Consider the following 23,366-nt stretch of genomic DNA (forward strand, 5'->3'; position numbering starts at 1 on the left):
GGCCTTGTGGGAGCGCGGGCGCCTTTCCCGCCGCCGCCCCGCGCTGAGGGCGGCGAGCGCCGCCGCCATGTCCCAGGCGGACCCCGAGCTGCTGCTGCGGGAGCTGGGCGGCTGGGACTGGGAGCTCTGCCGCCGGGAGCTGCCCGCCGTGCTGCCCCGCCTCCTGATATCCTTCCCAGCAGGGCTCTGGGCTGGCTGTGGGAAAGGCACTGGAGGGGGGTGTGTGCATCCTTCGGGGTTCCACCGAATGTGTGTGAGGGAGAGCGGCGGGACCTCTGTGAGGGGCCGGGTGCCGGGAGTTTCGCTGGAGACGGGTACAGCTTTTCTCTGGAATAAAAGATTCATAGAATCTAGAACATCGCCTGTACATTTAGACTGTAGATAATCCCCGACACATCTGTCACCTCCCCCCCCCCCAAAGCCCAACCCCCTAAAAAAACCCCAAAGCACACACCACCGAAAAAAACCCCAACAAGCCAACCCGTCAAGACTTACTCTCTAATACACTGTGGAAATACTTTGTTGATCCTATGGGTACTCCGGGCTATCAGCCTACTTTGCTGTGGAGCATCCCCACCAATTTCATGCGAACGTGAGACCGCGATAGAAGTCACTGTGGCTTCTGCAGGTGCTTTAAAAATAGCCTTTACAGCAGAACAAGTTTGATTTTCTTTAACGTTTTTACTCAATGTATGAAGAGTCTGAGGACTGGACTGAGCATATTCGTAAGTAATGGCTAAGACGTGCCTCTTCCTGTGGAGCCCTGTATTGCAATTGTATTAAAATTAAAAGCGCTGCAGTGCTTAAAATACTTCTGCTACAACTTTTCAGAGTCTTCAGCAATCCTGCTGGACCTTCTTTGCACACTCCACTAACTGCACGTTTATAAATGCCCCTTTACAAACTGCATCTAAGGCTGCTTTTTCCTTTCTGCTGCTTCTGATCTTTAAATGCACAAAAAAAAGGGTGTCCTTTATCTGGTGTTTTACTGTCTTTTGAGTTGTTATCTTCCGGGTGACAAAGCTAATAGTTTAAAGAAAAATAGGCTTATATGTAACTGTTTATGAGTGTTGCTAAAACTGTTACATTGGATATTATGTTGCATTGTAAAATGTGCTGCTATTTGCAATTTTGAATGGGGCAAATACTGGATCTGTAGGCTGGCAGTTGTGCCCAGCCTTCCACTAAGTTTAGTCAGATGTGCTGCTATTTCTGATGGGTTTGTGTATGTTGGAGCTGTTAGTTACTTGATTTTTCAGGTAATATGTGTGTGTTTTCATGCATTTCACATAAGGCAAATGCTCTGTTGCCTGTCTCAAAATCACCTGATTTGGTTTTGCTTTCTGCTGTTCTTTATTTCCTCTGGTATGTTGCTGTATATTTCTGAGAATTACACATTGTAGATGTTTTTCTTTGCAGGTATTCTGAGGATCCTGACTGAAATGTTTTTGCCACATATCAGCCTTGAAGATGTGGAAGAAATTTTTTTCTCAAAGGTATTACCTAAGGTAGGACAGCTTCTGTTAACTGTGGAATTGTCTGTCAGTCCAGTTTTAGAACCTGCTTAGACTGCAGTGATTCTTCTTTTGGGGTTGCACAATATCTATGGGATACAAAAATTGAAATTTACTCGTTTAGAGTTTTCAGTGTTGTGTTGAATTGTTTCTGTGATTGTTCTCATTCTTTACAGTAGGGACAGAATCAAATATACAATGTTCTGCTTTCTGTATTCAGCAACAGACTTGGATTGTATTTCTTTCTGAGGAGATTGGGCTTTTTATAAAATGACCAAGGTGGAGAATTTTTAAGTGAGAGAACTTCTCAGGACAAGTCAGCTGAAGAGCTCAACACTCCCATATCACAAATTAATGTTGTGAAATTTGTGAATTTATATAGTGAATAATCTTCTAGACCATACTGACCTCACACATGTTTTCTTTTTGATTAAACAATGGAGATTTTTGTGCCATAGGTATATTAAAATCAGTGCTTGCATTTTAAGTGAAGTAAAGAGGTGCCAAGCAGTAATTTAGGTTTCTGACTCAGAAACTGATTTAAACTTCAAGACTCATCTTGTCCATTTTAAGAAGCCAGTAAAAATGGCCACTTGATTTTCCTCTTATTTTTTGTCAAGTAACAAATTTTTGGAGATTACAAGAAAATTGTCTCATAATAGGCATATCCTGAAAAAGGATCACTGTACCACTGTTTATCCTGCATGTGCCTCACTGTCTTTGCAGTCTCAAAAGTAACACTCATCCAAAAACCTCAACTAAGGTAGAAATAGATGTTGTCTGTATAACACAAACTTTTTTTTAATGTATTCAAAATGTTAATCATCATTCTCAACAAACAAGTATTTTTTATGAGACAAAATGAAAGTATTTTTTAAATTATGTGGCTTTAACTGAATAAAAAATGTTTGGTAGAATAATATAATATATTTAATAAATAATATTCAATAATATATAGTATTATTTTTTATATATAATAATATATATGAAATATATTATTAATGAATTATATATTTCAAGCACATTAGGTGTGAAGCTTGTTTTAGCAACAGATCTTAGAAAAATTAACAGCTACAATATCTTCTGTCTATTATATATATATATATATATAAATATATAAATAAAAATAGTTTATTGCTTCTTGTTATATCATGCTTTTTGACTGAAATGCTGGAAAGTGTTTTCTGCTCTAAGTTCTCTGTGCCTCCCTGCCAAGGCATCAAGTAGGTATAGAATGGCATTATTATTTGTTATTTTTTGTTTAATCTTATTATTATGTGTACATTTGTAAGTAAAATGTTTTGGTTTTGTTGTGTTCTGCCAGACTCTGCAGTTCTTTGACAGCTTGATGTGTGAATTATCCAGCAAGGCCAAAGGACTGACCAGCCAGAGTACAGAGTCATGCAGCACTGTGAGGAATCTGCTACAGGCAAGTCCCATCACATAAGCTGTCAAAATAATGTTTACATCACTCTTTGCTTTTACCTAAACTACTAAAAGGCTTTTAGAATGGTTTTTGCCAGCTACTGGTGGTTAAAATGTGATTTAATCTTCCTTTGTAGTTGAAGTTCAATTAAAATTTTGTAAATTATTTGATTACATCTAGCATGGGATGCTAACAATAATTTTTAAAAATCATCTCAAATTCTGCTCCAAGTCCCTCCTGCAGATGGAATGTGACTCCCCATATTTAAAAAACCTGGTCCCTGTTTATACTTCATTCTGAATGTTAACATTTTTGTAAATTGAGAACAATAGTGGAAGAAATAAGGAGTTATCATAGAGGATATGGTAATGGAGAAAAGCTGTGGAGCTTCATTCACCTTTTACAAACTCCTTATTTACGCAAGTCGCAATGGGCACCTGCACTTAATTTCTGACCTCCTACAATCCATGTTCAAGGAAACTTACTCCCTTCAGAAATGCCATGAAATTCCAGGTGTATTTGAGCTAAGCCAAGATGCTTTTGGAGGCCTTGCAGGAGTGCCTGACGTTGTTGGGTGTTGCTCCCAGGCGCTGGTGCAGCTGCTGGAGACGCTGACGGGCTGCGTGCGCTGCGTGTGCTCGGCGCAGGAGCTGTCCCTGCGCAGCGTCCGCTCCCTGCCTGCCTCCGTCCTCTGCGTGCTGAAGGGCACCTTCACACACTGCAAGGTAGGGAGCACACAGCTCCTGCTGCTCCTCGGCTTTGGGGAGACACTTCACAAGGTGGTCTTATTTTGAAATCGTACTGTTGTTGGAGTATGGTTGTAGGGTGACCCCAGTGTGGGGAATAATGTGCTCTGACTCCATGATTCAGAATGTTGACTAACTGTTTTATTAAGCTATGCTATATTATATTACTATTATACTAAGTTACATACTAAAGAATACTATATTAAAAGAGATACTAAAGAAAAACCTGTGACTGTCTGCACCAACCAGGACACAGTTTTGACCCAACTGGCCAAGCAATCCAAACAACCTTTATCGATGTCCAATTAACAAATCACTTTGGGTAAAAAATCTCCATAACACATTCCACATGTGCCAAACAACAGGAGTAGTGAATAGAGAAAGAATTGTTTTCTCTTCTTCTCTGAGGTTCTCACTGGCTTCCCCAGGAAAAATCCTGGGAGAGAGAATTATGGCTCTCTCTGTTCAGAGAATGTGAATACCACATTAAAGTATTATTCTTTTAATTTTAGTTGTTAAGTTGTTTTCAGAATGCACTTTTGTGCACAAGTACAAAGGTGATTTTTCAGCTGTCTGCCCAGCAAATCTGACCTGCTGGTGAGAGGCTCAGACTGGGCTATTTCCATCCTTTGCATCAGTGTTAACTGAACATTCTGCTCAGGAGCAGAGTGCTGTGAGGGATCTGTGCAGTCCTGATGGCTACAATATTTACAGAGCTACAAATGGCAAGTTCCAGAGTGGATTGGAAGTTGAGATTAGCAGCTTTGTGTTGGTTACAGTGAGCAGCGTGTATCAGTTTCAGATATGGACTGATCTGGATTTTCAGGTGTAACAGTAATTCCCTCTAAGCATTGAAAATAAAACAAGATTATCGTAAGGACACACTAACTTTTTGTTGCCTTTCATCTTCACTTTTAATATTTCTTTCTTATGGGAACATTTACATCAGTTTTCCATGTCAGGACTCAAACTCAGGTGCCATATCTTTATCTAGTAATTCTAATTTGAAAGTATTGGGAAGTCTTGGCATGCTACTTCCTTTGCTGCTGACCTTGCCCTGTTTGGTTCAGAAATATGATCTCAGGTTCATGCATGGAGGCCTCATCCAAAGCCCCCTAAACTCACAAGGGCATGCCAGACCTTGTTAGTTTCCCACGAGCTGCAGGTGAACATATTTTACACTGAGTGCTCAGGGGCTGTCTACTGAGTTAAAGTAGGTACATCTGTGCCTTGTTCTTTTTTTCCAGAGAAATGTATAGCAAAAGCCCTTGGTGTTTTCTGCATGTGAAAAACTGTGAGTCCTGAGCTGTTTTACAACCTCTTCCTCCCCATTTCAGGACAGTGAATCAGTGTACTATGGGCACCTGCACTTAATTTCTGACCTCCTACAATCCATGTTCAAGGAAACTTACTCCCTTCAGAAACAGCTGATGGAACTGGTTGATCTGATTTCCATGGGCTCTGCTTCCACTGAAGATGACATCACATATATGGTGTCAGGTATGCATGGATTTGATACTTTAATCTTGCTCAGTCTTTTTTTTCTTTAGAGAGTATGTTTGAAACTTTAAAACAGGTTTCTGAGTGTGCTCAGTTCCTGCTGTCCTGACCAGCTTTTCAGAAAGAAGCATTTTGAACCAGAAATGTTTCCATTTTTCTCCTGAAGCTGTAGGAATGTTGTTTAGATTTGTAGGAAAGGGGCAGCACCTAAAAACTGAGCCATTTTCCTAATTCATGTCAGTGTGCTGGTGTTCTCTCAGTATTCTCTTGGGATTGCTGTGAGCTCATAAATCTGATTTAACTCTGTTGCTGCTGCTGTTATTTCCTTAGTAATCCACAGTGTGCTGGAGATCTGCTCTGTCATTTCCAATATGGACCATGCTCTTCATGCCAACACGTGGAAGTTCATAATCAAGTATGTAGCTGAACTCTTTGGGTTTTATTGTGGTGTAGTTTTAATAATGAATGTCTCATTTGCTTTGTGCTCAGAGTTTCTAATACAATTAAAATGAGAGAATTCAAGTAAAGCTATTTAGTAAGGAAATTTAGAAATTTAGCTAGGAGGTATTATTAAAGCACTGCCAGTGAAAGTAGGTAGGAATTGGTATGAAAAGCAGTAGAAATTTGACTTTCTGTACTGCAATGCAGAAGAAAATTTGCAGCACTGTTGTCTGAGTGAGGAGCATTAAGAGGTCTGAGCTGCAGGTCTGTGGATGTTTTTGGCTTGAGCTGGCTGTCTCAAACTTCCATCCTGCCTCTGCCCTGGGTTTCAGCCATGGAGAGGGTTGTTCTCTCTGAGCTTCTGCTTTCAGTGTTCATGGATATTGCACCAATCACTGCTGTGTAAAAGGCTACATAGAGGAATTAGTTATTTGGATTTGTAAGAGCTCATTGCACAATCACTTCTGACAATCAAGTACCTGGTTATATTCCTGTCTTTCAGGCAAAGCCTGAAGCATCACTCCCTGCTGCAGTGCCACCTGAAGCACAGTGACATCCTCAATGGCCTGTGCAAGGACATTCTTCTTTCTTTTGACTCCTGTTTGCAGCTGGCTGAGCAAATGAAGGTGTCAGAGATACAGGTGAGTAAAAAAGCTCCCAAAGCTGCCAGTGAACCCGAGGAGGAGAAATTATTTGTACTGTATTATTGCTTGGAGTAATTTTTTTGGTTTTTTTGGGGTTTTCTTTATTTCATGACACAATACCTTTGAAGCCACATGAAAATAAGGCCCACATCGTTGTGTAGATTGAGGATGTTTTAGTGAGACACTATGTGAGAATTTTTTTTATTTCTTAAACTGACAATATCCCAAGGTCAGGCAGATCCTTAATATTTCTGTGAAAGTGCTGAGGCATACATACTGAATATATTTAAAGTTTTCCCCCCCTTAGCTTTAGAGTCTGTGGAGAATAAAATGTGAAATAGGTTTTGAACATTGTTAGCAATCTAAATTCCTATTTTACTCTGTAGTAATTCAACTTTTGAACTGCTTCTTTTGGACAGGAGGGCACTGACTTCAGGCTGTTCCAGAAGACAGTGAAACTGTGCAGGTTCTTTGCTAACTCCCTTGTACACTACACCAAGGTAGCTTTTAATATTTCAATTCTATGTTAGCATTAAATTTAAGCCTCTGGTCTGCAAATGGAATAATTTTGTTATATCTTAATGATTTACAGCTATCCCATATGGGCAGTATAATTAAAATCCATGCATAACCTGCTTTAGTTCTTCTACCTGTAAATACTCACAAGCCTGTGCAGGGTTAGTGCTGGGATTTTCCAGAAAAATAAACTGGAACAGGTTGTTTCATGCAGTGGCACTGAGGAGTTGGTAGGAGATGTGCAGTAATTCACGTAATTAATAATGGATTTTATTTTAAAAGTACCACTCAAAATTGATGACTTTTGCAGGAATTTCGTGCCTGCCTCTCTGATTCCTGTTCTCAGTTGCATCAGCTCTTTCTTCAGATATACAGGTATGTGAAGTACAAATAATTGATTATTGATAGTATCTTAATGGCATTTCAATATTGCGTTCTTAACTTACAAATATTTTGAGATGTAAAAATGCACTTCTCATTCCAGAGTTGTTACATTCTTTTTCATGTACAAAAAGCTAAAATATTTTTAATAAATTAAGTGGTTTAGTCTTTTATAGTTACCTTAAACCCCATTCGTGATCAATACTCTGCATGTCCCATAATGACAAACCATTAACTTCATTGCAACTATTTATGCAAGATTCATTAACAAATTATGTGTAGGATATGCAGAAAAAAAATTTCTACAACTAAAGGCAGGTGTCAGCAGTGCTTTTTGACAGATTATTTCTACTTTAAGACAAACTTTGTAAAAATTTGTCCTGGAGAAAGAGGGATCAGAAACAGAATGTTCTGAAATTTTTCATAACTTTGCTGTTTGTTAATAATTTTGTGGAATCTCACAGAAGGACTCTGGTTTTCCTGGAAGCAGATGCTCTTACAATACTACACTTATCAATGTCTGCAAGTGGTTTATCACTTTGCTTTCAAAAAGTTTGGTTTCTGCAGTGCTGGGGAAGCATAAGAGAACCCAGACTTTATATTAATAATTGCTCATTCCATGAAATCAGAGGGCTGATTTCTGCCCTTTCCTTTGTGGGAATTCACACCAGGCACTGTGGTGAGCTGTGCACTTGAGTTCACTGCAATGCTCCACTGCAAGATTGGGTGGATATTTTTTAATGAGTTTCTTCTTCTAAATTTACTCCCCTTGTAGGTTTTTCTCAAGTGGAAGGTTGTAAATTTTTATTCACTCAGGGAAACTGAGTGGGATTTTTGAGTAGGAAAGTAGCATTTTTACAGTTCATAAGCTGCAAGAGTAGAAGGTTTTCATTTCATGATCTCTTGCTCTATTCTCATATTGGTTCTTTTTTTCTTTTATTGCCCAAGGTGTTTTTTTCCTCTTCAGAGAAACTGTGATACCCTTTTAGGGTCATGTGTTAATGTAGTGCTGTGATATTTATGGCTGTAAAATTGTGTATAAAGACATTTTCTTGGCTTTTCCCTTTCACTTGACTCTTTGTGATCTGATATGTTTCTTCTGAGAGATGTTATGTATTTTACACACCTTTTCTGTGTGTAAGGTTTTCTTTAAATGTTTAGTAAAATATTGGATTGTGATGCTTATTTTAAAGGCTAGATGCAGAGTTGTAACTCTTGGGCTATAACAGATATTCTAAAATGGGGAGCCTTTTCTGTCTTTTATTTCACAGGAACAAGGAAATAATGAATTTGGCTTTTTATAGTTCTTTTGGAAAAAACCAATTTCAAAAAGTAGTATTGCTGAAAATGCTACTGAGAATATTTAACTTTTTTTTTTTCCATTTCCCCTCAGCAAATTTCCTCCCAGTCTTTATGCTCCAGAGATCTTGGAAGCTCATCAAGATGAAATATCCCAGGTTTTTCTTGTGGCTCTGGACCCTCTCATCACCCAGCTCCTTCCCTTTAGCCCTTTCATGGAACAAGTGTTAAGTGAAAATTTAGGTGAGTCTAAAGTACAATCCCAGTGCTGTCTGAGGGGTCAGCATTGACATTTTGGCTTTCTGGACCATAATATTCTGTGACTCACTTGCTTGTCTCTGGTTCTTCTGTAAGTGCTGTGATAGAGCTGATTGCCTGCTAGCTTGGATGGATTATAAAATATACATAAAATATACATAAACAGATAGTTTATGTTGGTGCTGGACTCATCTTTTCCAAAGCACTCATAGCAACTGCACTGTTAATCTGATTAACAGAAATCCTGTCAATCCTGCTCTTTTGCATAATTTCAATCCACATTTGCCACAAACTTTCAAAAGTAAGACAGATTTTTTTTCTGCTGTTCTATTGGTAGAGGAAGACAGCTTTTTTTTTTTCATAAAGTAAATATTTTCTGTGAAAAGTAGCATGCCTGGGAAAATATTAGCTTTTTGTTTCAACAAGCTCTTCTCCTTGATTTCTGCCCTGACCAACATCTCACAAAGCTCATCAGTTTGCCTCTACACTTGCTTAAAAGCTAGTTTACACACACAGTAAATAAATCCAGGCAACTTAATTCACATTTGAAACCCAAACTTCTACAGATCTCCCTCCTGAGCAGCAGCTGCCCCAGTGTCTCCTCCTGCTTACCATAATGGACAAGCTGTCCTCTCAGCCAGAAGAAGTGCAAACTCTCTGGAACACAGGAAAAAGGTACTGAAAAGGTTTTTGTAGTGGCTTTTCACCACAGCAGTCAAACAGGCAAACAAAAGGGCTCAGCTGCTGGAGCTTCCTTTGCAACTGAAGTTGGAAAATTGTCACTGTGGATTTCCATCCTTATGCCAAGACTAACAGGATCTGATGTTCATTGCCTCAGGAGTGAAGGATACAGAGACAGAGATGGCTTTGTTTTTTTGGAGAAGGAGTGGTTTTTAGAGTGCTTGTAGGGTAGGAATAAGGCTCTGAATGTAATTTGTTGATACTTCACTAAGTTAAAATCTCACACTTTTATGCCTGAACCCTCTAATTATCACCTGAATTGGTAAAAGAGGAAGGCAGTCAGCAACATAAATCTGGTGTAAAACACTGAATTACTGCTATCTTTTCTGTCTGAAGACAAAGATTTTGTAATACCAATGTTGCTTGCAGGATTTGGGAATTACATATCTGCAACCAAACTGTTCTCTTTTTTGATTTTTTTTTTCCTTTTCCCCTTGCAGCCTGTCTTTGTTTTCAGCTCTCTTCCTCAGTTTCCAGCAATGTTGTGGGGAGCTTTCCCTCCCTGTCTGTGTGCCAGAGGTGGTCAGTACAGGACAGCCAGCAGTTCCCATCACCCTCTATCACTATGTCTGTGTCCACCTGTGCTCCTTCATTGCTTCCACACTCCCATCACACTTCCCTCAGCTGGTAAGATTGGGTTTTGCTTATCAATTCTTCAGCTCTTGTGGTGCATAGCTGCTACTTAAAAGGAATGGGTTCTTCCTAATGATGTGGCTCTGAAGTGATGCTCAGAGAGAACATCTCAGAGGCAGTTCTGCAGAAATCAGCTGTGGCACAGTTGCATGGCTGGAGTTCAGTTACACAGCAAATGCCACTTTTGGGAAAGGGGAAAAAAAAGTTCTTGAGGACCTCAGTGGTCTTGGCAATTTTTATTATCTATCAGACTAGGGAAGGTCAGGTAGTTATAAAAGTTCAGTGCTTTCTTTTCTGTGGTGTTCAGGTTGTGATAATGTTCCTGTTTCTCCTCAGGAGCGTGCCCTGCTGGAAGCTGTGCTGGGTCCCAGTATGATCACATCCCTGCTAGCAATGGACTCCTGGTGCTTCCTTGCCCGGTAAGATGCTCCTAGAACAAGTCAAGCAGGCTTTCCACAGATCCAGTTCATTCTGTCATTGTATATAACTTGCAGTTTGCTTGAGAGAGATTTTTATAAGACAGAATTGTCCCAGAACTGGATTATTTTCAGATACAGAACATATTTTGAAAATTAGGAGTAGAAATAGCATAGCCATTTTTATGTTCTTGCAAGCAAGAGGAACATAACTTCTCTCTTTAATAACTGATTTTTGAAATGGTTGTCTCAAGTAAATTGTGTTTCTGCAAATCAAGTTTCAATATGTTAAAGGAAATTGCAATTTCTCAGACCAGATTTATGATATTTAGTCTGTAGAAGAGTAGGAAGTCCAGATTCTCAAGCTGCTGTCTCTCATGTTTCAGGTATGGAACAGCTGAGCTGTGTGCTCACCACGTTAATGTGATTGCCCACTTGGTAAGAACCTCAGTGATGTTTGCAGTTTGGCACCAGTTTTAATCTGAGTGCTACCAACAAAGATTCAAATGGAGATTTGAATTCTTCAAACTGGCTTAGTAATTAGCAGAAGCAGTACAGTGAAAATACAAGCCAATATGCCCTGCTTATTTTATTTACAGTATTACTGCTGTGATCCCAGATAGCAACTCTCAGAATATCCTGTACAGAATTTGTTTGCTCAGTGGGGATTTTTCCCTCAGTGATGAGGTCATTACCCTTTTATCCTGATGCAGGTAAAGGCTTGGCCCAGTGACTGCTGCCAGCTCCCTGCCCTGGCTGTGCTGCTGAGGCGGATGCTGTTCCTCATGGCTCCAGAGCATCAGGCAAGTGCAGCACCAGCATCTGCTCTTGTCAGTAGAAGAGATTTGAATCAGTGCCCTGTGTTCAAATATTCCCTCTCAGTTCTGGAGAAGTGACAAGATGTTGAGTGCTCACTTGCTGCACTTGTTATTGTACGTGTTATTGCTTAGTCTAAGTCATTAAGTCACTAAGTTATCACTTATTGTGGGTCCCACTTTGTGCAGGGGTGCTCTTTCAAACAAGAAAAGCACATTGACCTTTCTAAGAAAAAGCACATTGCTGGGTAGCAATGAAGTCTTTTTTTTTTTGATAAAGCATGGGAACAGCACATCTCCCCAGATTGGCTGAAACTGTGTCCAGTCATTGCATCTGTGACTGATGAGAGTGTTCTGGTGACATCAGGTGTCAAGAGGAGTGTCCTGTCCTGTCAGTGCCTCTCTGTGTACCCTGGAGGGGCTGAAGCCCTCTCTTCTACTCACTAGGCATTGCTTCAAGCAGCTGAAAGAATCAGTTGCTTAATCATTCTGATGTCCTGTATGGGACAAGGGAGGTGGTAGTTTCTAAACATTTTTCATATAAAAAGATGGATTTTATTGAAATACTTTACACAAATTGTTTCACACAATAAATCTGAAGCAAACCAGCAGCGCATTCTGGTTTCTCATCTTCCAGGCTATCAAATTGTTTTCTGGTCTGTTTAGACTCTATTACCTTTTGTTTCCAGGTAGAATTTGCTCGTGAATTTCCTCCTGAAGAGGTGGAGAGCTTGGCTGTGTGGCAGCACGTGTCCCTCAGAGCCCTGAATCCCGACCTTAGGGCACGAGTGGCGTCTCAGCTGTGCAGGGCAGGGCTGGCGCGCTGCCGGCAGTGGCTGAACAGCGGCCGCGCCTTGGGAGGGCTCCCTCCTGTGGTAAGGAGATCTGCTTCTCTCTGGAAAAAGGAATGAACTCCAATTTTTCAGACTACAAGGGTTCTGTTGCTGTCACCTCAGTTCTGTTATTCAGGCTGTCGCACAGCTTTTTGCCATCCTAGCTGGCATATGTGTAAGCAAGAGCTCTCATTTTAATGTTGTCTTGCAGTATGCAGCACCTTAGGGCCTCTGCTGTGCCAGTGGAGGTTCTGTGATTCTCTAGTTATTCTGGTTGTTGTTTGCTCTCTAGCTGAGCAGATGTATTTTTCTTCAGAATTTCTCATTTATGCTGCACCTTAGCATACAATTCCTCTTCAGTTTTAATGTTCTGGCTGGTTTCATGCAGCAGCATCAAATCTGAAAGATGCTCACTGGTCTCTTTGATGAGGGAATGTGAGAAACCAGAGGTTTCCACATGAAGTGTCTGCTGCCAGTGCAACAGATGACCTGCAGTGTGTGTGAAACTCACAGGAGAATGGATGGTTTCCCAGCTCTGGAATCTTTATTGGCTGCTCTCCTGCTGGATTAGCTGTTCTGTACAGCTGAGGCAGCACATTGGGCTTCTTGCCACCTTGTATCAATTTAGATGTTTCATATGAGCCTGGGGTGTTGGGTTGGTTTACATGTAATGTGTTTTTCTTGGTCTTACATGTATTTTCCTCCTAGAACACTGCCCTTTCTGTCCTGCTGGCTGCCTGCAGTTCTGCTGATGCCACTCTGGAGGCAGAACTTAGGACATCTGTCTTGGGAGTGCTCAGTCAGTTCTGGTCTTTTCTCCAGGCTAAGCAGGTAAGAGAGTTTGGTGCTCCAGCAGTGAAAGCATGTCTTGCTGCTGTTTGCCCAGGTTGTTGTTACTCATTGGTTTGACTTGGATTGGACTGTTTCAGTAAAGCAGAGTGTACCAGTGCTGCCCATCTGCTCTCAGCTGTGTTATCTGTGGGGCAGGCATGAGCTCTGGGAAGCTTGAGTTTGAATTTCCTGAATGTTACATATATGGTTCCTTGTTACTCCATCTGTTACTCAGTGTCACATTCAGACTTGCTCAAGGTAGAAGCCTGAAATACCTGAGTTTGCTTCATACCCGTTACAAATTTGGTGTATTTTAAATATTCATCAGAATGTGACCAAAACTCTGGGTGATTTGATTAGAGCACAGCCCAGCACATGGAGACACACAGGGCCAATCACCCTCCTCCCAAGGTGGTCAGGCAGTGTCCTTGTGACCATGTACCTGTTCATGGCTGCAGCTGCACAAATGAAGGAAAAAAGGATTGTCAGGATTTTCATGCTCCAGATTAAAAAAGAAAGTTTGAGAGTGGGAGTGAAAAGCCAACAATGTGCCCCTTCAGAGGTCTTTTCAAACCTCAGCCATTCTGTGAGGACATTTGGCAACTGAAAGTGAAAAGAAATAGTTCAGATAACCTTGAGGTGCTTATTTTAGTGAGTGATGGAAGGAGAGGAGGGTTAGGAAATGTTCATCACAAAAATCAAAGAAAATGGTCTCATAAAATATGACTACCTAGAAATACTGATATGAATATTTCAATATTTTCTTTTCTGCTTACAATGCAGTGTTTTACATGTTTGAAGTCAACAATTTTGAAAAGCCACTGTAACTTGACATTCTCTCTGAAGTAGTTATTCCATGAGCTAAAATGCAGTGTTGCTGATATCTTGTGCTCTCTTTAAGGTCTCAGATGAGCCATGTCTCCAGAAGACACTGTGTTTATTGCTTCACCTTTTGGAATTTTTCATCCAAGCATTAGATGCTCAACTGATGACCCAGGTAAAAAAAAATTCCTAACACCACCTTATTAATAATTCACTACATGAAAACCAAGTTTTTTGTGATTTGTTGAAATCTCAAATGAGTTATTTCATGGTCTGGCCTTCTCTTAAGAAGGAAATAATCTTTTTGATTACTTTCCTGGCCTTTAAACCAAGCACATGGCATTTTGGTTAACACTGCTTTTGAGAATCCCTTTCCTCTGTAAGATAATTAAGATGTAAGGAAATGTGATAGAGATCATGCTCATTTCTTTCTAAAATACACCTTGCAGCTTTATCCTGGCCAGTTTTACTGGAGTTGCAGCATACCTCCCTCAGGTTTCTAAACTCCATGTGTTTGGGTTTAAAAATGGGCCTGCACAGTTGTCCCCTGCAGTCTGTCTGATGGGGTTTGCTGGGGTTTGTGTCCTGCAGGTGTTTGCACTGCAGTCATCCCTGCTCCAGCTGCATCCCCCAGATCATGTCCGGCTAGCAGTGGTGGATTTCCTGTCTTCCATGGGAAAGGTGTTTATTCCACAAGAAGCACAGGTAAATGGGATTGTGGCCTTAGTGAAATGGCCTTGTCTTTTGATAAAAATACTTTCATTTAAATATACAGTTAAGGGATCAGGTTCATTAAATAGATACAGGAATGCCAGGATAGTTGTCTGGGATTAATGGTCTGCAGCAGGTTTATTTTTCATCAAGGTGTGCTGAGTGCATGAAAGATGCTTGGAGGTTCAAATGCCAGTCCTTTCTCACTGGTGAGAAGTAACAAGAAGTGAGACTAGAATGTCACCTCCCTCACAGTGGTTCTTTAGCCAGATAGTAGCACTCTTGCATTTCCCAAACCTGTCCCTCAGAGCAAGTCTTTAATAATAAATCATGGTGGTGAGATATGCACAAGTAACTCTTGGGAGCTGATGGCTGTCTGTTCCTGTTGCAGAGGCAGGTTGTGCCCCAGCTGTCCTCTCTGTTTGCCTCTCTGCTGGCTGACCAGACCTGGCTGATTCACCAGCACGCACTGGAGGCATTCACACATTTTGCAGAGGTGAGCAGAGCACAGCTCTGGGTGCAGGCATTGGTTCTGTTAACTTCTGTTGTACACAAATTCTCCTGTCTCAAATGTTTGCTGCTCCTCACTGCACAATCTGGATCTGAGTTACAGCTGTTGCACACTGCAAGTACTGAGGGCTGTGCAGCTGGAAGAGATTTCAGGAGCTGGAAGTGAAGGAGGATTGGGCACTGGTTGCTTAGATTGGTTGCAAGAGGCAGGGACTGTCACAGAGACATCTATTTTGTTCCCTTGTTAGCATGAACGTACTGAACAACCAATAACATTTTTGACAGGAAACAAGACATGAAGATGTTGTTCCTTGGTGCCTTAATTCTGAAGAAGCTAAGAACCAAGTTGTTAATTTTCTGGCTAAGGTATGTATATTGTTTAACCATTTCACTGCTATCTTAGTTGATGCTGTACATCTGCTATCAGCAATACACAGCATGGGTCTACACTTGCATTATTTGCATGACATGAAGTAACTTTAAAAGAAACTGTCTGGTTGAACTTTTCTACTTGATTTAATCAGCAGAATTAGCAACTGCCATTCCTATGCACACTGGTCCTCCAGTACTTTCAACTTAAAAGCAAAGCATTTATTATCCTTAAACAAAAAATACTTATTAAATTTCACTGTTGTTTTTGAAAGAAGTTACCTATTAAAAAGACAGGATTTGATAATCTGGTTTGATTACCTTCCCTATTTCTGCTGGATCAGTTTCTGAAATCTAAATGAACGTGTATGAAAGAAACATCTCATATTAGGAGAAATCCTCTTAGGGCAGATAGCTGTTGCTGCAGAACAGTGGCACTGGGAAAGGAGGGGCAGCTGCAGCTTGAGGCAGGGCTCTCTGGTTGAGCAGCTTTTTGGCAGTAGATAATTTACAAAAGAACTGCTAGCTGCCAGTGATGCTAACCCAAAGTTGGAGATAACCTCAATCTTTGATCAGAAGAGTGTGTGAGAAATAATATTCTTTGAACTGCACATAAAAATCCCTCCCTGTCTCCCTTTTGTCCTGGCCTATAAATTATGCCTGTGAAGCTGGGTTTAGTCACCTCTCCTGGGGCTTTCTCCCTAGACAAGGCAGGTGGAAGAGACAAGAGAAGCACGGACAGAACGCCTGAAGCAAGAAAGGATTACCTGGAGTGCACAGGTTTTGAAAGGGGATGGAGAATTGGAGTCAACAGGAGAGGTATGTGTCCTTCTTTAAACTGTTAATTTTTGTCAGCTCTGGGGAGTCTCTGAAAAGCTGAGCTGGTCTGGCTGTCCTCTATGTCCTAAGAAAGGTCACATGCACTCCTGGCCCTTGGTATGATATCCTCATGGGCTGTAGTGCCTGCCAGGCAGCAAGAACCCTCACAGGACAAGGGACTCTGCAGCTCTGTTCCACCTAAGGGCTTTCTTGCATTTGGATGAAGACTGATCCCTCAAGTACAGTATTAAATCAATGTTTCATGTTTGCTTAAATCTGCAGCCTGTAGCCAAAAGAGCCTGTCACCCGCCCTCTGAGGAGCAGTACAAGGCAGCAGTGGGCACCATGGAGGGAGCAGTGGAGGCTGTGAAGCTGCTGCTCCAGAAAGGGGCCCCTCCAGGCTGGCTTGCAGTGAAGCTGGAGGCTCTGCACGCAGCTATAGCCACCCTCAGGGACAGCCTGAGGTAGGTGCCCTCAGGGCTGGGGGACAATGACCCAGCTCAGCTCCCTGGTGGGAGGGAGGAGGTGCCTCGGTGCCAGGAGTGCTGCAGAAAAAGCTGTGCCATGGGGCATTGCTCTACAGAGCTGCTGGCTCTTGGTTTGTGTGCCAGGATGGACTGAGGGGTGCAGTGCCAGCCTCTCCTGCATGCCTGATGGGTTTGAGGGACACTACTGGACATCAGAGCTGTGGGTTTGTATATGGCTTGTTCTTTTACTGTGTGGAGATAAACATTGTATTCTGAACACTGAGAGGTCTGAATCTGTTGTAAAAGTAGCAGTGACCTTGTTCCTGTCACATGCAGGTACTCCACACTAGGGTGATTCTTTAAAAATAATCTTTATTGGTCACAGTTAAGAGCAGAAAGAACATGGTGCTTAAGCAGTTTGTGGTCGTTCACTGTATGGTTCCTAGCACCTCTTGTGCCATCCATTGACAGAACTATACAAACAGAAATAAATAAGTTGAATAAACTGTACATTCATCTTAAAATCATCTCTTTGCTGAAAAGTTAAAAGGAGCCATTTCTAAGGGCTTTATTTTTCTGGGAAAGGAAAAAAAACAAACAGGAAAACCAAAGGAAAAAGGCACATTAACCAAGAAGCTCAGTGTGACTTTCATTTATTGTCAGCAGTTTCCAGGGAAGGGGTGAGTTCTGGCTCAATCTCCTCCACCACTCTTGGCCTCCAGTGGCACGTCAGCACCATCACCACCATCACGCTGTCCTCTCTGGGAGCAGTGACAGCACCACAGCTGGGCACAGTGCTGGAGTGCAGGCTCACCCCTGCAGCTTTTGGCACAGACTGGGAAGGAGCATCCCTGCAAGAGCTCAGGCCCCACAGGCTCTTGTGGCTGTGCAGCAAGTGCCTGCCTTGTGGCAAAAGCAGCACTGAGGTACTTTAGCCATTGCACTGGGGAAGCAGCAGCTCCTGTCACAGGATCCAACACACCAGAAATCGCCTTGGTCTCCTTCAGAACTGTTACCAGTTTGTATCATCTTCCCAGTTCAACTCCTCTTCTTCACCCCAGCCTGTAGCTTCAGCCTAGAATCACATAAAATGATCAAGATTAAGGGTTGTGCAATGTACTGGTGTGTTTAGCACAAGCCCAGGAGCCAGGCAGGAGCCTGTGTGGCTTGGGATGGCAGAGCATTCATCCACAAGGCCAAAAGCCCAAAAATGAAGTGTCAGTATTTGCAGCTGATGTCTTAAAGAACTTTGTCTTTAAGGTGATTCCTCTTGTAGTTCAAAGACTCCTTAACAAGGAGTTTTACTTTTTTTTCCTTACTGTTTGTATCAAACCCACTTTTTTCCATTAAAAAAAGGATGTCATACATGAGATGATTTCTTTCCCCAAGGAAAGAGCTGTTTTCTCATTGTATTCTAACACTAAGTTTGATCTCCCCACTGACACAGAACTCACTCCTTCCCCCCAAAATGGGGTTGGGGTCATGACAGTGACAGGACACTGTGCCACTTGCAAATGTGATAAACAACTTCAGTTTACAGCCCAGGCTCCTCTCCCCATGCTCCCTGCTGTCCCTGGGGTAGCTCTCTTGAGGCTGAATGAGCAAAACAACTTGAAGTCAACACCTGTTCCCAAGGGAGTTACATGTTCAAGTGGGAATGCTGCCTCCCCTCCTAGGAAACAACAATGGTCTTTGGAGTCTCCCTGATTGGGCTACAGGGATTTATCTGCTTAAAGAAACTCCAGTTTTGTGACCCCCTGTGTCTCTGAAATAGAGAAATGTTTCAGCTATTCTTTCATGAAAACAACACACTCAAAAATCTTTACTCTGTAATCCAGAGGTTCAGGTTTCCTAGACCTTAATTTACAATGCCAGTATGTTTTGCTAGAAGAGTCAGGAAAAACACTTCAGTCCTGAGCACCCTCTGTGCCTCAAAGCCCCTTCTGTTTGTGGATGGGACCACATCTGTTCAGCAGCCAGGATCCAGCCTGTTTTACCTGTCTTGACACACCAAAACTCTCCTTAACAAATCACAGGATTCCAGGATAGAGCAGCAGAGAGTAAAAGCTGGAGCTAAAACTCCTGAGTGCTTGTGTAGAGTACAAATGGAGTCCATTCCATTTCCTGACAGACTCTCTTTGCTGTATCAAGTGCCCACTGCAGCACCTGTGCCTGCTAAGATGCTGAGGAGCCTCTCAGGGCTGCAGTCACCTAAACCTCGAGCCTCTTACCTCAATCACATCAGCTGCTGCAAATTTGGATGAGAACAGCACAGGCTGGGAGGTCCCTTCTCTGCTGGACACCCCACCTGAGTGAGTGGGAATAACTGCTTCTGTCCTTGCCTCAGGTAAAATCAAGAGGGAGGAAGAAGGTTTAATGTCTGGGATCATGTCAGCAAACCAGTCCAGCTCTGGGTCTTGCACTGGTTTCCTCTTCACTTTGATCGTGAATTCTTCTCCCAGGCCAGACTCTGATGAAGACTTCAGCCTTTCCTGAAAGGTTTTTGGCAACACAGTTTCTCCCAGTTGTTCCTCCTGGTCCCACTTGGCATTGCTCCAGCTGTTCCCGTGGCAAGGCTTTGTGGGGGCACTCAGTGTGAGGCTGTTGAATTCTTTGCTCAGTTGATGGGTACCTGGCAGAGACCTTTCAGCTGCATCAGCCTGTGTCACAGTGGGGCAGTTTCCTGAGGACAGTTTATGACTGGGGCTCCTGGCTTCAAAGTCATCCCAAGGCTTCTCATCCAAATCATGATCAGCAAAATAAGGTCCCGTGCTGCCCCGCAGCTCCCGGGGCTGGATTTCAATGTTCACAGTTTTCTCAGTGTCTGCTTCCTCTGGCTCACTCCAGTCTGGCCACTCCTCTGCTGGCTTTTCCGAGGTAGTCAAAGAGCTCCTGCTGCTCCCCAGTGCATCAGTGCTTCCAGGAATTCCATTCAGGGGGGCCTGAGTGCCCTGCTCACCTGTGCAAGACAAAGATGTTACACACAAGACAGCAACTGCAGGCAGAGATAGAGTTATGACTTCTTGACATTACAGGCACCACCTGGCACGGGAACAAGCCAGTAATTGATGGGAAAGAAAGCTCCTCTTGGGTTAGAAAGCAGGGACACCTTCCTGCTTGCAAAGGAGGGAATTCACCTCAGAGCCCTGGGGCAATAGGAGCTGATTGCTGGTAAGCAAGAGAAAGGCCATGGAAGGAAACAGAATCAGAAGGAAACAGAATCAGCTCTAACTGTCAGAATGAGCTGCCCTGGAAATGCAGAGTAGCTGCTGAGCTGTGGGGGCTGAAAGCACAGCACAGAATGTGCCATAAGAAAGCAAATTCAAGTCCAGGCCCCCAGTCTGTGTATGTCAGCTTCCCAAACTGCTTTTCCCTCAGATGTTAAGGATCACACCCCCCCTCCTTCACTGTTGTCTTCTGTGGTTCACTAACTCTTTCAGATCAGCACATGGGGGCACACCTTTCAAGGAACACTTCCTTGGTGAACACTTGATTTCTGAAAGGAAGCACCAGGGCACGTTTTACCTGTCTGTGAAGCCAGGGGATTGTCCTGTGGCACAGGAAGGTTTTTTCCAGGTGCATTTGCAGAGCTGGAGAACGAGCTGGGACTGCTCTTCAGGGGCTGAGAGGTTTGGTTTCTCTGATTGATCATGCCATGACTGGGGGAACCTGCCAGGATAAAGGGAAAGAAAGGACACAAGTCCACAAGGTGAGCTGTCAGTCTGAGCTGAACTGCCTGCAGCACTGGAATGTTCTTTTTGAACAGCACTGAGGCCTGGCACAGCAATCCAACAGCTGCACCCCTGATCCATATATAACACAATACCCCTCTGTTCCTGCTGCCTGCAGCTCTTGCCAGTACAAAGTTATGGCAACTGTAAATGGTCAGCTTTGCTGAGATGTTCTTTCAAGAAACACACAATGAATAAACTGATCAGAGCAGATGCTTTAAAAATGCTGTTTGCCACCTGGCTGGATCCAAAATCCCAAGTGCATCACAAATCCCCTGGGACCTGCCTTATACAACAGCACTGCACTCGCTCACAGCAATTCCAAACATAACTCAGGACACTACACAAACCCTCTCCATGCCTGGGCATGGGCACAGCAGCTTCCTGGAATGAGAGTCTCCACTCTGAACACTGACTGCCAGCTGCCCTCATGTCCCAGCCTGAGGTGAGGTAGGTGGTGGGCAGTCCAGGCCATGCTTTGGAGCTGCCCAAGGCAGCTGAATTTCCCTGGCTCAGCCATGCCAGCTTGGCAAGCACGTGGTGGCAGATCGTTTTTGGGAGCTGCAGGGTATGATCAGAGGTGATTTGCCAACACCAGCCTCAGCTGTGTGGGACCCTGTTGCCACCACTTCAAAATGGCACCGTTTGGGCCAGTGCTGCACTTCCTTCCACAGGGCTCGTGTGTGTTCCCAGGCAGCTGTGCCTGCCTAGGCTAGGGATCACCAGACACACGTGGCCCATGGAGAGGAGTGCAAGGAACACAGAATCCACCCCCTTCCCCAGTGCCCTTCATTAAGGGCACATCCTTTGAGGGCCTTGAGCAAACAGCTCGTTAAGCATCACATGCTCAGCCTCCTGTGTTGCTTTTTGCAGATCATCACTCACTGCTGGGGACAAAGGTGGGGTTTTTGTTGTTTATCAATAGTTAAATCACATCTAATTTTAAGTATATTCTGAAAAATAAACCTGGTTTCAGCCTGTGACCCAAAGTGGTTTATTTACTACAGTCTACTAAAGTAAATAATGTGAAGAAACTAATGCAGTGAGCCATCCACGGATTTTAATGAAGGGTGGTAGCTGCCATACACACACAAACAGGAAGCAAGCACTTAAACTGATCTCTGTCATGTATTTCATTTAGTATCTCTATGTCTAAAGTTGCACAGATGCTGACTTTCCCCTTGTTATAAACATTCTTAGTTTCAATATCCAGAGAAGCTTTCCCTTAGCACACTTGGCTCCAAGTTATCTAGCAGGTGCAGGGGCTACTGTCTTCACTTGCATTAGCTGAAAAGCCTCCAGAGAGCTGATAAAATAGGGAAGTTCGTATTCCTTTTCCAATCTATGAATAGAAATTGGGGGAAGAACATGAGATTTACTGGTTTTAAGAACAGAAAAGACAGAGGGAATATGAAATAACTACCTATGTAAGTCCTTCAGAAAGGAAATTCAGTTTTTCCACAGAAGACACAAACACACACTATCTGCTTTACTTACAGGGATTCTTAAATGAAGAAGTTTCAATTTTTCCCAATATCTTTGGTGTTTTTAAAATACTTTATATAACTCTTCTTCTGATATCACTTCTATATCTGCAAATAGCACCTAACTTAAAATCCAAGTTTGGCTGCAAATTAGCTTTTTTTTTGATTAACCTGTTAACAGGAACAGATGAATAATCCAAGAAATTCTGCCTACACTGCTTGGACAGAACAGGTGAGCATCCTAAGAGCACTCTGACTGTATCTTTTACCTTCTGGGGAGAGATCAGCAGTTTTCATGAAACTTGGAGCAGAGCTTTTGAAGATCTTTGTTCTTTCTCCACCTACAACCACTTCAGGCCCAAGCAGGGAGACGAGGACAGCCAGGCTGTGCAGGGTTATGGCCACGATGGAGTCACTGGTGTCCCGCAGGCCCAGCAACACCTGCACCAACAACACTGATGTCAGCACAGCACAAAACTCTGCTTGTGCACTGCTTGCCTCTCAAAGCGTTACTTTTGCAGCACATCTCATTTCTAATCCCCTACAGCTCTCAGCAGAGACTGGATGTTGTTTCATAGCCTAAAATCAGCCTTCCATTTTGTGTTACCAATTAAGTAGGTGGGTGAATGGGGCTCTGAGCAGCCTGGTCTAGTGGAAGGTGGTTAGGTTAGATTAGATTAGATTAGATGGCCCTTCAAGTCCTTCCAACCCAAACCACTCAGTGGTTCTGTGAAATGCCACATCCCAGAGGTGTGCTGTGCCCAACCTGTGGCAGTATGATGTTCTTCAGCTCCTCCCGAGAGAACAGCTCGGCGTAGGCGTGGATGTGAGACAGCAGCACCATCCTCACGTGCTCCTCGTGCACCTCGAAGAGCTTCAGCAGCACAGGGATCACGTGGGCCTGGAACAGGGCTGGTGACAGCAGGCAGCTGGTCTGGCTCTCCCCACTTTGCTCTAGGGAACAGAGGTGAGGATGGGAAAAGGCTGCTTCACCCAGCAGACAGCTCACCCAGGAGCTACTGAGTGGTGACACCAGGATCATTGCTAATTCTCCTCCCAGCACCAGCAGAGCAGTGCAAAGGGGGAAGCACAGATAACTGTCCTTTCCAGTTCTGTCTGTTAGAGCATTTGTTTTGCTTGGGGAAACACCACTATTCCCTTGATTCAATGAAACAACCACTCTGAACTCATTCCAAACTTGTCAGGAATAATTGTGATGAGGAAGTATTTAAAGGTCACCTTTCTTTGGGCCCAGCAGATGAGGAAGAAAACTCTTGACAGCCACAGGTTCTGCAAACACGAGCTGATTGAGCAGGAGAGGCACCAGCCGTGATGCTATCAGCTCCTCTGACAAGCCAGCCACCCTGTCCAGCAGGAATCTGCATTCCAGGAGACAGCAATTAGTATCAAGGCAGCCTTCCATGCATTTGTGCCTGTTTCCCTTAAAATCATCTTCCCC

At 43.1% G+C, this 23,366-nt stretch overlaps 2 protein-coding genes across 6 annotated transcripts in view; one reads left to right on the top strand and one right to left on the bottom strand.

Annotated features, from left to right (window-relative positions):
• The window catches only part of CUNH1orf112 (chromosome unknown C1orf112 homolog), a 24,638-nt gene continuing 1,272 nt past the window's right edge, over positions 1-23,366 (top strand). Inside the window, exons 1-25 of one of the 4 annotated variants that reach the window (XM_039730211.1) lie at positions 68-166; positions 686-725; positions 1,420-1,508; positions 2,839-2,943; positions 3,528-3,665; positions 5,024-5,186; positions 5,517-5,601; positions 6,130-6,268; positions 6,691-6,771; positions 7,098-7,162; positions 8,562-8,710; positions 9,292-9,400; positions 9,907-10,093; positions 10,436-10,518; positions 10,902-10,953; positions 11,229-11,318; positions 12,020-12,205; positions 12,872-12,994; positions 13,896-13,991; positions 14,408-14,521; positions 14,919-15,023; positions 15,323-15,403; positions 16,112-16,225; positions 16,508-16,689; positions 22,089-22,182. In XM_039730211.1, coding sequence (XP_039586145.1) covers positions 68-166; positions 686-725; positions 1,420-1,508; positions 2,839-2,943; positions 3,528-3,665; positions 5,024-5,186; positions 5,517-5,601; positions 6,130-6,268; positions 6,691-6,771; positions 7,098-7,162; positions 8,562-8,710; positions 9,292-9,400; positions 9,907-10,093; positions 10,436-10,518; positions 10,902-10,953; positions 11,229-11,318; positions 12,020-12,205; positions 12,872-12,994; positions 13,896-13,991; positions 14,408-14,521; positions 14,919-15,023; positions 15,323-15,403; positions 16,112-16,225; positions 16,508-16,689; positions 22,089-22,098 — 2,685 coding nt within the window. In that variant the 3' untranslated portion in view covers positions 22,099-22,182. Of the gene's footprint in view, positions 167-685; positions 726-1,419; positions 1,509-2,838; positions 2,944-3,527; positions 3,666-5,023; positions 5,187-5,516; positions 5,602-6,129; positions 6,269-6,690; positions 6,772-7,097; positions 7,163-8,561; positions 8,711-9,291; positions 9,401-9,906; positions 10,094-10,435; positions 10,519-10,901; positions 10,954-11,228; positions 11,319-12,019; positions 12,206-12,871; positions 12,995-13,895; positions 13,992-14,407; positions 14,522-14,918; positions 15,024-15,322; positions 15,404-16,111; positions 16,226-16,507; positions 17,217-22,088; positions 22,183-23,366 lie in introns of those variants that run through there. The other 3 variants (XM_039730208.1, XM_039730212.1, XM_039730210.1) reach the window with 3 other exon arrangements.
• SCYL3 (SCY1 like pseudokinase 3) overlaps positions 17,330-23,366 on the bottom strand; it is a 15,237-nt gene continuing 9,200 nt past the window's right edge. For both annotated transcript variants that reach the window (XM_039730213.1, XM_039730214.1), the window contains exons 9-14: positions 23,147-23,286; positions 22,674-22,861; positions 22,177-22,348; positions 20,218-20,361; positions 18,924-19,651; positions 17,330-17,767 (exon numbers count right to left, since the gene is read on the bottom strand). In XM_039730213.1, coding sequence (XP_039586147.1) covers positions 17,705-17,767; positions 18,924-19,651; positions 20,218-20,361; positions 22,177-22,348; positions 22,674-22,861; positions 23,147-23,286 — 1,435 coding nt within the window. In that variant the 3' untranslated portion in view covers positions 17,330-17,704. The remainder of the gene's footprint in view (positions 17,768-18,923; positions 19,652-20,217; positions 20,362-22,176; positions 22,349-22,673; positions 22,862-23,146; positions 23,287-23,366) is intronic.

The sequence above is a fragment of the Passer montanus genome, unplaced genomic scaffold, assembly GCF_014805655.1.
Source record: "Passer montanus isolate IOZ18808 unplaced genomic scaffold, ASM1480565v1 scaffold71, whole genome shotgun sequence".
NCBI lineage: Eukaryota > Metazoa > Chordata > Aves > Passeriformes > Passeridae > Passer > Passer montanus.